General features: G+C 53.1%; 2 protein-coding genes across 3 annotated transcripts in view; both read left to right on the top strand.

The window, feature by feature from the left end:
• On the top strand, positions 1 to 5,206 carry Atp6v0c (ATPase H+ transporting V0 subunit c). The gene is made up of 4 exons (XM_021186288.2): positions 1 to 190; positions 399 to 479; positions 4,191 to 4,374; positions 4,465 to 5,206. The coding sequence occupies exons 1-4, from the start codon at positions 16 to 18 to the stop codon at positions 4,667 to 4,669; spliced, it is 645 nt and encodes a 214-aa protein (XP_021041947.2). The 5' UTR covers positions 1 to 15; the 3' UTR covers positions 4,670 to 5,206.
• A 106-nt stretch (positions 5,207 to 5,312) lies between these two features.
• Amdhd2 (amidohydrolase domain containing 2) overlaps positions 5,313 to 12,581 on the top strand; it is an 8,415-nt gene continuing 1,146 nt past the window's right edge. Inside the window, exons 1-9 of one of the 2 annotated variants that reach the window (XM_021186266.2) lie at positions 5,313 to 5,490; positions 5,740 to 5,876; positions 5,957 to 6,096; positions 10,619 to 10,673; positions 10,792 to 11,004; positions 11,086 to 11,174; positions 11,256 to 11,400; positions 11,472 to 11,579; positions 11,722 to 11,790. In XM_021186266.2, the coding sequence (XP_021041925.1) occupies positions 5,408 to 5,490; positions 5,740 to 5,876; positions 5,957 to 6,096; positions 10,619 to 10,673; positions 10,792 to 11,004; positions 11,086 to 11,174; positions 11,256 to 11,400; positions 11,472 to 11,579; positions 11,722 to 11,790 (1,039 nt within the window). In that variant the 5' untranslated portion in view covers positions 5,313 to 5,407. Of the gene's footprint in view, positions 5,536 to 5,739; positions 5,877 to 5,956; positions 6,097 to 10,618; positions 10,674 to 10,791; positions 11,005 to 11,085; positions 11,175 to 11,255; positions 11,401 to 11,471; positions 11,580 to 11,721; positions 11,791 to 12,581 lie in introns of both variants that reach the window. The other variant, XM_021186267.2, reaches the window with a different exon arrangement.

The following is a 12,581-nucleotide window of genomic DNA, read 5'->3' as shown; positions in this document are numbered from 1 at the left end:
CGCCCCGGGGCACCGATGATCCCAAAACCCGTAGGGTTCGAGAAGACGACTGCGTGGAGCCGCGGGCCAGCGAAGACCCAGGCAAGGCTGAGCGTTGGGCCCCGGGCCCCGAGGGCTGGTGCCAGGGCCCATAAATTGTCCAAGGGCTGCCGGCGAGCCTGGAGCCTCGCTCCCCCACCGGCGCAAAGTGGTACAGCCCGTGGGGGCGGGGACCAGATCATGTGACGCGAGCGCGGCCGCCATCTTGCTCTGCGGTGCTGGTATTTAGAGCGCAGCGCCTGACTGGCGGGGTCGCCTTCCCATCCGCTGCCTCGACGATCTTCGCTTGCCTCCTCGCTCGCTGTCCCGTTGTCCTAGCCCGCCGCCGCCCGCTGAGCTTGTCCTTTCCCTGCTTGCAGACATGGCTGACATCAAGAACAACCCCGAATATTCTTCGTTTTTCGGTGTCATGGGCGCCTCGTCCGCCATGGTCTTCAGCGGTGAGCATCGCTGCAGGAGGAGCAGGGGATGCCGAAGCGATGCGGGACTCTAGACCGCTGCTCACTGGGGGTTGGGCGTGACGTCACTCTGACGTCATTCCCAGCTATGTGGGTGTCGGGCCTTACGGGCGCAGGTTTAGGGGGGCGGTGGGGACTGATGAATTTGTGGAGCACGGGGCTTGATCCGGCTGCGGGTCTTATCAGCCCGCCCCCTGTGGTGCCTCGCTTCTGTGGGGGTGGGGCGGCAGTGTGGCTGCCATCTTAGTCCGGGGAAGGAGGAATGAGGGTGGGGTGGGGGGCGCGGGGGGCAGCGCGCGATGCTGTGCCCTCTCGCATTCTGCAGGCAGGTGTGACATCACATCTTGAAAGGCGCCAGTCCGTAGGCGGGGGCAGGCCCAGGACGGGAGTCCCTGGCCTCTTGGCTGGAGGAAGCCTGGGTCCCCGCTAAGGTTCACAAGCCCTTCTTTTATGGCGGCCCAGCTGCCCGGGGTCAGGTGGGTCTCTACCCTGGGTGAGGCAGGTGTTTCCGGTTGAGGCTTGTCTCGGTTTCCCAATAGTTCAGTCATCGGTGTGGGTTGGTTAGGAAAACTGGACTGAGGGGTTGGTCCTGGGAACCTGCAAGGACTCCGGTTAGAGCCTATGGAAGTGGGTTTGGCCTAGGTAGGAGCACTTTAGTGGATGGCTGCTGGGGATCTGGGCTTTGAGGTGGGTGGGAGGGTGGCATTAGAGTGCCAGCATTTACACGATTACGTCTTTGATCTTCAGCCCTGGACTTAATGAATGGATGAGTGAATGAATGACCTTCCTCTTCTAGGGGGGTGAGGGGCTGGAACTGGGCGACGCTTCTGTGCCCAGAAAAGGAAAAGCCTAGCAAGGTTCTTGATGGCGCCTTGCTTTTGACGTTGGGCCTTGGCAATTCTTCAGTGTCAAATTTAGTGAAAATTGGCCTTCCTGGGAGAAAAGCTTTGGGCCAGACCCAAGAATGTGGGATTGAGGGAGGTAAGTCACAGCCCCCGGGGACTGGTCTGGCCTGGGCCTCCCCTGGAAGGTCTGGTCTTTGGCTTAACTGACCTCACCCTGCCCCACCCTACCTGGCAAATGGAGAGGCTGGTTCTCTGTGCAGGTACTTGGTGAGTTTGGACTCCAAACAGTGTCTGTTGACTGTAAACACCTGTAGGGTGCAGATTGGGGTAGAGGGTTGTCTGTCAGTGGTGACCTCCCTCCCCTGCCTGGGCCTGTCAGGTGCTGTTGAGAGAGCCCTGCTGTACCCACAGCATTAGAGTAAGTGATCATTTGTGGTGGGAGATGTGGCCTGGACTTCTCCTTCCCTCCTCTCCCACCAGGACTCTCCTCCCCACACTTGAGGTCTCCTTAGAGAAAGCTGCCAGCATGTTTTCCTGCTCTTTGCTCCCCTAGTAATGTGTCCATAGGTTCCCCTATTTTAGCCACCTATGATTAATTTTTGTCACTCATTCATAAATTAATACAGCAAATCTTTCTTGAGTCCTGACTGTGTCCCAGATAGTGGAGGAGTCTCAGGGAACACAGCAATATCCCTGACCATGTGGGTGTCATGCTCTGGTTGTCACCATGGCTCCTGCAACTCCAAATTTCTCCACAGTTCTTTTTCTGCACCCAGCTTCTAGGATCTCTTGTATGAAGACCTTGCATGTACTAAAGCTGGCCACAGGTGTGTCTGCACTATTGCAAGCTGACTGATGCTGACCTCGGCTTTCCTTGCCTGGTCCTTCACACCAACATCTGTCTCACAGTCCTGTGGGGATAGCCTCTTATTTGTCCTGCTGAATTACCTTCTGACTTCATTTTTTTCCTTTTAGGCATGCTATTCTGTAGAATGTCTTGTCCTCCCATTACGTAAAGAAATCCTTCTAGCCTCTGATGTTGCTGCTGGGAGAATTCCAAGCTTCGTCTCAGTGACTGACCCTTGATCTCCCATGGACTTAACTAACCAAGTTTCCAGACCATTGTTCTTTAACGAATCCTTGAGGCCTCCGTTCCATGCTCACAATCTAACTTCCCTTTTTTTCCTTATGACAAATATCCTGTTCTTTCTTCATCATGTTCTCCATGAAACTGCCAGTTACTTCTTTTCTGTATTTTCTGTAACTTCCTCCCTGTATTTGTTGATTTCCTGGAAGTGCCTCCAGACCATACGTCGGCTGCATTACATTAGCATTCTCAGCAGGTCTCCCTTCTGCAGCCTATCATGCTTGCTCTTCTGGGCAGCTGCTACTGTCTGGGCCTGGGCTAATTTTTTTCCTCCTTTTGCCCTGATCTCCGACAGTGTCCCTGTTTTCCATCCTCTATCTTCTTGTCACCCATCCTCAGCTCCATGATCTATACTTTGGGGAAGGACCTGACTCACTTACCTTTCTTGGAGTATCACCTTTTGGGGTACAGAGTTGTGTCGAGATCTCACCTTTACAGTACTGCACGGCAACCTGTATTCTTGGTGTTTTCAAGCATGCCTCAGGAGTGTGAGCCCTTGGAACTCACACCTTCTGTACTAAGTGATACAGCTCAGCATGGACTTGGCTTCCAGTAGGGCCCAAGAAATGTACTGTGACCAGAACGGTTCCAGGAAATATCTCTTGAAGTGGACTCAGGGATTGAAGATGCAAGTCTTTGTTGGACAGTGTCTGGGCATCTAAGAATGCTGTAGAAAAGACAAGCTGTCTGTCTGTCTGCTTCTTCCAGTTGATCTCATCTAGTCCTGTCGTGCATGGTGTCTAAATGTGCTGTCAGGACCTTGCCCTTGGCTTTCCTCTGCTGCTCGCTTTACCACCTTCCCATATACTTGGTCAGTTTCTATGGTTTCTATGCTCTGTTGTAGACCCTCCTCCCTCACCGTAGCTCCCCTAGGTCTTTTCTCTTTCCTTGCTGAATGTGTTGTTGTGTTGGGTCACTGTCTTGTGGTTCCGTGAGATCCATAAGTCATATAGAGGAGGGGCTGGGGCTGTTCATATCCCTCTTACCTCTGGCCCATGTTGTTTTCTGTGTATTGGGTTATACACAACTTCCCCCACAATGGCCATGGTGCCCTGGGCAAAGATTTTGGAGGTTCCAGTGTCAACCATATTAGTAGCTCAGTATTTCTTAAGGGTCTGAGGACAAGTGGCAGAAATGAGAAGAATTGGAGTTCAAGACCTGAAGATAGGAGAGGGAAACAAAGTCCGGGAGGGTAGCAGTCTCTCTTGGAGAGGTTGAAGTGGGGGAGCAGTACCAGAAGAAACAGATATAACTCTGTTGTCCTGTTTGGGAAGGCTTGAAGGCCCCACTGTGGGCAGGGACTGATTGACACTGGAGTGGCCTCTGGGCAGCTGGGATGTAGCTCTTATGCTGGAAGTGCCTGGAGCTTAGGGTGTGGGACTGGGATAGCCAGAGTCTCGAGCAAGGCTCTCCTTGGCCCAGCCGCCTCTTCCATGTGACTATGTTGCCAGAGATCACAAGCTAGGGAAGGGGAGTGCTAGGGAACAAAGTCTGGTTTCACAGCAAACAAGAGCCCCCATGACCACAGGAAGTACTGCAGGCAGAAGTAGAGCAGGAGGTTGGAGGTATGGCTCTGCTAGTGGGAAGAGAAGTGGCTGCTGCTCTTGCTTGGCTGCCTGCCTTGGTTCTTCTAATGGGTGGGAACCTGGGGAGCAGAATGGAAAAAGCTGCTCTGGGCTCACTTACTCTCTCCTCCCACAGCCATGGGAGCCGCCTATGGCACAGCCAAGAGCGGCACTGGCATCGCAGCCATGTCGGTCATGAGGCCAGAGCTGATCATGAAGTCCATCATCCCAGTGGTTATGGCTGGGATCATCGCCATCTACGGCCTGGTGGTGGCAGTACTTATCGCTAACTCCCTGACTGATGGCATCACCCTCTACAGGTGAGCATGGGGCCTGTCCTCCCAGGTGAAGTGCTTCATTGACCTGTGGACAGGCAGATTGCTGACAACCTGTGTCTCTTCTCTCCCCAGGAGTTTTCTTCAACTGGGTGCTGGCCTGAGTGTGGGGCTGAGTGGCCTGGCTGCTGGCTTTGCCATTGGCATCGTCGGAGATGCTGGCGTTCGGGGCACTGCCCAGCAGCCTCGACTGTTCGTGGGCATGATCCTGATCCTCATCTTTGCGGAGGTGCTTGGCCTCTACGGTCTCATCGTGGCCCTAATCCTCTCCACAAAGTAGTCCTTTTCCACCATCAGTCACAGGATAGGATGTAAAGATCACCCCTCCTCATTCCAGAACGAACAGCCTGACACATGCACGGGCAGCTGCCCCTCAGTAGTTGGTCTTGTAAATGTGCAGTGTCCTAGTGCCCATTGTCTGTCGCCCCCGCCTTGCCCCTACTGCTCCGTGCTGTGGACATATGGGCCCACTCATCTCCCACCCAGGCCCCTGACCAGTGACAAAGTCAGCCTCTGGTTACCCCACCCATCGCCCTAGAGTGCTCCTTGTGTATAAGAATGAACTAGAGTTGTCATTTTTCTCTTCACTGGATGTTTATTTATAAAAGATTTGATCTATTCATGCGTCTGTGGAGCAGCTCTTGTCTCCCAACTATATAGTAATCATTAGTAGACTGTTGCCTTGTGGGGTTCCTGTTGCTGAGACTCCTTGGATGGAGCCACCCTGCCCCCAGCCCTGAACAGCCAGGGTGGAGGATAGAGTGCTACTGCTCAGAGCTGGCTCCCAGCTGTGTCCAATAAAAGTTCTCGGATGTGACTGGCTCGTGTTCTGGCGCTTCTGTGGGCGGGCCTGGCAGGGCTTTGTCATCATGTGGTCGTTATCACGTGAGCACCGCGGCCACGTGACAGCCACTTCAGCTGAGAGTCACGTGATGCGATCTGGCCCAGCTTCCGATTACCGCTGCTTCGGGCACTGCCGGCTTGCGCCCAAAGCTAGCTGGGTTCGGCGCGACTCACGATGCGTAGCGGGCAGTGCGCAGAGGGGGCCCCGGTGCTCCAGTTCACCAACTGCCGCATCCTGCGTGGCGGCACGCTCCTCAGGTCTGGGCTGCATGGTGCAGGCTTAGGCTGGGTATAGAGCTGATGGTACGCCAGTGCGGGGTGCAGAGATGGGGATAGTGTAGGGCATAAGCTCTGAAAGGGGCAGGGATGTGGAGGGCAGGACTATCGTGGGTGTGTGGCCGGGACCAAGAAGAATAGTGGGTGCAGGGACAAGCTGGGTGCGAGATAGAACTAGGGTTTGGTTCCAGGGCCTGGTGGTGATCCAAGTGCCTACTACTCTGCCCTCAGGGAGGATCTATGGGTGCGCGGGGGCCGAATCCTGGACCCAGAAAAGCTGTTTTTTGAGGAGAGGCGTATGGCTGATGAGCAGCGGGACTGCGGAGGCCGCATCCTGGCGCCTGGCTTTATCGATGTGCAGATCAACGGTGCGGCCTGGCTCGGGCCAGGGAACCCAGGGCAGGAGCTCTGAGCACTGTGCTACCCCCCTTGTTTTCTGTGGCCACAGGTGGATTTGGTGTTGACTTCTCCAAGGCCACGGAGGACGTGGGTTCGGGGGTCGCCCTAGTGGCCCGGAGGCTCCTGTCCCACGGTGTCACCTCCTTCTGTCCCACCCTGGTCACCTCCCCACCAGAGGTTTATCACAAGGTGAGGAGATGAGGCTGTTCTACCCCTGAGCGAAGGACCACTTCCTTCACCCGAATCTGGGCTTCCTGGACTTGGGTCCGAGGGGGATCCGCCTCACTTTCAGTTGGGTTCTGCCTGGTCTCTGCAACTGCCAGTGTGGTTGTCCTCATGTTTCCGGTCCCCATCTCATCTGCCACGCCCTCCCAACGCCCTGTAGGCAGCCTCTGGGTCTCCTGAACTAAGGTCGCCTGGAATTCTGCCACAGCCATTGTCTCTTGTCTAGCTCTTCCTCCCTAACCTGCTTATGCTGTGTGACTCACATGAAAAAGCCTTTCAGAAAGAGCTGCTGTTGCTGTGTACTGGCTTCTGTCCTCACCCTTCCACCTTCTATCTTAGCAGGAGGTCTGTTGTCTTTGTTCCAATTTTCATGTAAGGCTATCCCACAGTTTTCCCATTTTTTTTTTTTTTTTTTTTTTTTTTTTTTTTTTTTTTTTCTTCTTTTTTTTTCTGAGACAGGGTTTCTCTGTGTAGGCCTGGCTGTCCTGGAACTCACTTTGTAGACCAGGCTGGCCTCGAACTCAGAAATCCGCCTGCCTCTGCCTCTCGAGTGCTGGGATTAAAGGCGTGCGCCACCACGCCAGGCTAGTTTTCCCAGTTTTAACGAAGCTTGTTTATGTTGCTGTCTTCAACACCATTCAAGAAGAGTTTGTGTGTTCTCTGCGGGTTTATTCCTTAGACCTGAACTCTTGCTTTAAAAACGTGGTATTCTCTTACACAACATAGTTGACGAATTTAGTAAATGAATGCTGTTATCCATACTCGAATGGATTTTCTCTGTTCCTGTTGTCAATCGCCGCAGCCAGTTTTTCTTCCAGGACAGGATCAGGGAGTGTGTGGTTGCCCGTGGCTTCCTTTCTGGGTGTGTAGACACAGAAGCAGAGGAGGGAGCTGTGGGTATTGAGTGTGGGCTGTGCCCTGGCTGCATAGGCGTCACTCTGGCCCCTTGACTTGCCACCCTTGGAAGACTCAAGGCAACCTTACTTCTGAGTCTGTTTCATTGAATGGAGAGTGAGAACAGTCAGTGGGTGGTTGACAATGTCAAGCATTCCTTGAATGTCAACAAGGGATGTCTTTCTGGAACTCTCCCACAGTGCTCCACAGTTACAAGGGCAACCTATGGTCCTATTGCAGAAAGGTACTTGGTTCTCCCAGCTGATCTCTGGCAAAACCCAGAGTCGTCTATGAAGGTGACGGGTGACAGGATGTGCCCCCTTCTACCATTCCCTTGCTAAGCTAAGCTGCTTCTCTTCCCCCCAGGCACATTCCAGCAGCTACAGGTGTGCCAGGTCCTCCCGGGCGGGCGGAAGACCTTGCTCCTGTGAGCCCTGCCCCCATGCTACTTCTCCACTGCTGTTTTTTCTTCATGCAGCAGGCTCAACTGGCAAGGTGCAAGGCTGCGGTTCTCCCAGTAGGAATAGTCCTAAGGTTTTTCACCCTGGTGCCCCACTGTAGTCCAGCTACCTCACAGACTCTCAGAAAACACTTGGGAAGCAGGTAGGAGGTGATGGCTGAGACTGGGCAGCTTTGAGTTTAAAAACGAAATACCCCATTGCATTAGACATCAGGAGACCTACCCTCAAACACCTTCCCTACTATGTCTCCTAATTCCTCCAGGGCCCTTCTCACTGAGGGGCTTGCTCACTTGCCCAGCTACTACTTGGGTATCTTCATCAAGATCCCGTTCATTGAAACCACCTGCTCTTTCTCTAAGGTTTACTCTTCTAGCCTATGTTTCAAGAAGACAGATCTGATGGCTTCACATGGTTTTCTGCTTCAGATCTGTTAGCTGATGAAGGTCAGGCACCTCAGACAGGATGTCTGCCACCCTGCCTACCCCTGATTCATCATTCCCTTCCTCTCCAGCCTCGTTTATCTCCTCGTCTCTGCTGCATGCTCTCACTTTGCCTTTCAAAGTGCTCTTCTAGAAAATTGTGTGTGTGTGTGTGTGAGTGAGTGTATGAGTGAGTGTGAGTGTGTGAGTATATGAGTGAGTGTGTGTGAGCACGAGCGCCTATGTGGGCCTGCATGCATGTAGTGCATGGTATGCAAGCAGATGTCAGGACAATTTGTGGGCATCCTAGCTCTCCTTCCATCTTTTGGATCCTGGGAATTAAACTCAGGTCATGAGATAGCTTGTTGGCAAGTGTGTTTTACCCACTCAGCCATTTTGCCTGCTTTGTTTGTTTGTTTGTTTTTTAATTTGCTTTGAGTTAAGGTCTCAAGAGAGTCCAGATTGTTTTTGTAGTTGAGGCTGGCCCTTTGTCTCAGCCTCATCATGCGTGGCTCTTTGCTTGGGTTTTAAGATACTAAGTCATCTGGTGGTGGCAGCTGCTGCTGCTTCTTTGAAAATTAATCATATTTTTTTTAAAGGTGGAAATCATTTTTTAAAGATCTATTTATTTTTATTATATATAAGTACACTGTAGCTGTCTTCAGACACTCCAGAAGAGGGAGTCAGATCTCACTACGGATGGTTGTGAGCCACCATGTGGTTGCTGGGATTTGAACTTCGGACCTTCGGAAGAGCAGTCGGGTGCTCTTACCCACTGAGCCATCTCACCAGCCCAAGATTAATCATTTTTAATTCTATGTAGGTTTGTATGTGAGTATGTGAGTACTGAGAACTGAATCCAGTCCTGTGCCTCAGAGTAGTACATGATGCTCGTAAGCACTCAGCCATCCTTTTAGCCTTGTCTTTATTCTCTGTTTGTTTGTTTGTTTGTTTGTTTGTTTGTTTGTTTGTTTTTGAGATAGGGTCTCTTTGGGTAGCCCTGGCTATCCTGGAACTCACTGTGCAGACCAGGCTGCCCTAGAACCACAGAGGCCAGCTTGTCTCTACCTTCTGAGTGCTGAGATTAAGGGCGTGTGCCACCACTCCTAGCTATACCTTTGTTTTCCTGATCCACGGTTTGGATTAGAGGTGAAGGTAAGAAAATGTGTGTTTGGGGCTGGCAAACAGCTAAGAACACTTGCTCTTGCAAAGGACTCAGGTTTGGTTCCCAACACCCATATCATGTGGCTCATAACTGCCTGTAACTCCAGTTTCAGGGAATTTGCCACTCCCTCTGGCTCTACAGAAACCAGGCAAGCACGTGGCTTTACAAACATATATGCAAGCACTCATAAACTAAACTTTCGCTGAGTGTGGTGGCACACACCTTTAATCCAGCACTTGGGAGGCAGAGGCAGGTGGATTTCTGAGTTTGAGGCCAGCCCTGTCTCAAAAAACCAAAAAAAAAACAAAAAAACCTAAACTATGGTGCTGAGGGATTGCACTCGGGGCCTTGTACATGCTAAATAGGTGCTCTACCGGTGCAGTACGTCTCCAAGCCCCAAACTACTCGGATCCAGCGACCTGCACTTTACCCTTTTTATTTTGGGAGAGCGTCTCACTTTACTGTAGACTGATCTCTAACTCCTGGGCTCAGATGATCTCCTGTATGGGGACAACAGATGCACTCCACTACACCCAGCTTCTCTAGAGTTAAAAGCAGTGCTGTGTCTCCTATCTTTCGAGACAGGGTTTCTCTGTATAGCCCTGGCTGTCCTGGAACTCACTCTGTAGACTAGGCTGGCCTCAAACTCAGAAATCCACCTGCCTCTGCCTCCCGAGTGCTGGGATTAAAGGAGTGCACCACCATGCCTGGCTCAGCCTGCTCTCTTATAGAACCCAAGACTACCCGCCCAGAGATGGTCCTACACACAAGGGGCCCTTCCCCCTTGATCATTAATTGAGAAAAATGCCTTACAGCTGGATCTCATGGAGGCATTTCCTCAACTGAAGCTCCTTTCCCTGTAATAAATCCATCTTGTATCAAGTTGACACACAAAACCAGCCAGTACAGAGGGTGTCGCTGTTTTGCCTGAGGACTTGTGTAGCTAGAGGGTCTGAAAGGAGGGTTATGGCTATACTGGGTCATCCCCAAGGGCCAAGTAGGTGCTGCTAACTCTTTCCTAAGGCTGTGGCCATCCTGATCAGAGTGGGCTGGGCTGCGGTGCTAAGCCCTATCCCATCTGCACTGAGTTCCTTCCAGCCCTCTGCTTCTGCCCTGTCTTCCTCCTGCTCCCCAACCCCCCATCCTAACCTGTCTTCCTCGTGCCCCTCCCCCATCCCGCGATCCTGGCTTCCTTATTCTGCAGCTTAGGGAGGCTGTAGTAATTTTTTTTTCCCCAAGAGTTTGGCATCTATATTCTAGCTGTTTGGCCAAAGCCACTTTGAAGGCTAGAACAGTTTAGAGCAGTCCTTACGCTTCTGTGGCCTGGGAATGCTTGCACCTTCCGGCCCTTGTGGTAGGTCATCAAGTAGTCCCGGTTGTCATGTCTTCCTGCACCTGAGCCCTGGGGGAGGAGGGCCTTCATCTTCAGCTCCTGTGGGGAAGGCCAGTAGGGCTGGGCTGGGTCAGATGAGGATCTGATCTTGTTGGGCTGTGGCCTCTGGGTGCTGGGCTGTGGGGACAGGGCTTTAACAGCTGGTCCCCCCCAGGTCCTTCCGCAGATCCCTGTGAAGAATGGAGGTCCCCATGGGGCAGGGGTCCTCGGTGAGTGGTTAACTCCTTTCAAAATGCCCAGTTGGGAAGGGAGGGCAGGTTTGAGGGACTGGGGTGGGGCTGCTAGGTGGGAGTGCCTGCTAGAACTACCTCTGTCCCCTTCCCTCAGGGGTGCACTTGGAGGGCCCATTCATCAGCCGGGAAAAGCGGGGTGCACACCCCGAGGCCTACCTCCGCTCCTTTGAAGCCAATGCTTTTCATGATGTGTTGGCCACATATGGGCCCCTGGACAACGTCTGCATTGTGACACTTGCCCCTGAACTAGCCCGGAGCCATGAAGTGATTCAGGCACTGACAGCCCAAGGCATCCGTGTGTCTCTAGGTAAGAGGCCTCTCGTCGGGGTTGTGTCTGCTCATAGTGTTCTGCTGCTGCTGCAGAGACTGATCTCCGGTCCCCACGCAGGGCACTCAGTGGCTGACCTGCAGGCTGCAGAAGTGGCAGTGCAGAGTGGAGCCACCTTCATCACTCACCTCTTCAATGCCATGTTGCCTGTGAGTGTCACACCTACTCCTGGGAGGAAGGGGATTCAGTGGCCCCTGTTGTCACTCAGTCATTCCCTCTGCCCTGCTCAGTTCCACCACCGTGACCCAGGCATAGTAGGGCTTCTGACCAGTGACCAGCTGCCCCCAGGCCACTGCATCTTCTATGGGATGATTGCTGATGGCATACACACCAACCCCGCAGCTCTGCGCATTGCTCACCGGGCCCATCCCCAGGGTGAGTAGCTGGGCAGGGTAGGGAAGGTAGGATAACAGCTGGCCAGGTCCTGAGCCATCTTCTACCCCCAGGGCTGGTGCTGGTCACTGATGCTGTCCCTGCCCTGGGCTTGGGCAATGGCCGCCATACACTGGGACAGCAGGAGGTGGAGGTAGATGGGCTAATAGCGTACATTGCAGGTGAGTGACTCCTGTATCCACATATGTATAGTCCCTTGGCTCCTCCCTGGAGTGGGAGCAGACTTGGGTATGCCCTGTTTGTCCACTGGGCTGCCAGTCCCACAGCAACTCCCTCTTCCAATTCTGGCTCTCTGCTTCCAAGGCACCAAGACACTGGGTGGCAGCATAGCCCCCATGGATGTGTGCGTCCGGCATTTCCTGCAGGCTACAGGTCAGTTGGCTGGTGTTCCTGGGTGTCTGAGGGAAGAGGCTGTATCTGGAGGAAGCTAGAAAGGAGGCAGGGAAATTGGAGCCCTGTGCTGACGTCCTCTATCTACCTTGAACCTGGGAGATGGGGAGGTGTGACTTCTCAAAGATTGAAATGACCGTGCTCATTCCCAAGTAGAGCTCAGGCTATGGAGGAATGGCGAGCAGCCAGTCATTGGAGCCAGGGTGGTGAACAGCGTGAAGCTGTGACCTCGTGCAGCAGCAGGATCACATTGCTCACGGAAAGGCCAAGGACTAGACCTGTGGGATAATGGCAATCTGCAGGGGCAGTATGAACAGGGTGGGGTGAAACTGGCTTCCTGGGACTTTGAGCAGGTTCTGCAGGGACCTCCCAGATATTTGGCAGCATCTCAAGGTTGAGTGTCACTCTGAATGTGGGCAAAGTCAGGGTCGCATTTAGAGAAAATAGGCTGGGGATGGCCTGGCAAGAAGTGATACAGGAAAGGGAATCACTGGGCTTCAGGGTAGGCCTTGCTAAGAATACAGGGTCCCATTTGGCAGCTGCATTGGTGGCCTTGGTTGGCCCAGGTATGGCTTTTTTATTAGAAGTAGGCAAGCGGGTCTATGATCATACAACACTGAATACACCCTAACTGATGCCCCATGTCTAGTCTGTTGAAAGTATAGGTTCGAGCCGGGCGGTGGTGGCGCACGCCTTTAATCCCAGCACTTGGGAGGCAGAGGCAGGCGGATTTCTGAGTTCGAGGCCAGCCTGGTCTACAAAGTGAGTTCCAG

Source organism: Mus caroli, chromosome 17 (genome assembly GCF_900094665.2).
Source record: "Mus caroli chromosome 17, CAROLI_EIJ_v1.1, whole genome shotgun sequence".
Taxonomy (NCBI): Eukaryota; Metazoa; Chordata; class Mammalia; order Rodentia; family Muridae; genus Mus; species Mus caroli.
The sequence above is the reverse complement of the archived record's forward strand: the minus strand, read 5'-3'. Positions and strand labels throughout refer to the sequence as shown.

Excerpts from the sequence above, each read along its gene's own strand:
- Atp6v0c (XM_021186288.2), top strand. The coding sequence starts at position 16 with ATGATCCCAAAACCCGTAGGGTTCGAGAAGACGACTGCGTGGAGCCGC. Across the intron at positions 191-398 it reads TCCCCCACCGGCGCAAAGTG|ACATGGCTGACATCAAGAAC; the intron begins GTACAGCCCGTG and ends CCCTGCTTGCAG. Across the intron at positions 480-4,190 it reads GTCCGCCATGGTCTTCAGCG|CCATGGGAGCCGCCTATGGC; the intron begins GTGAGCATCGCT and ends CTCCTCCCACAG.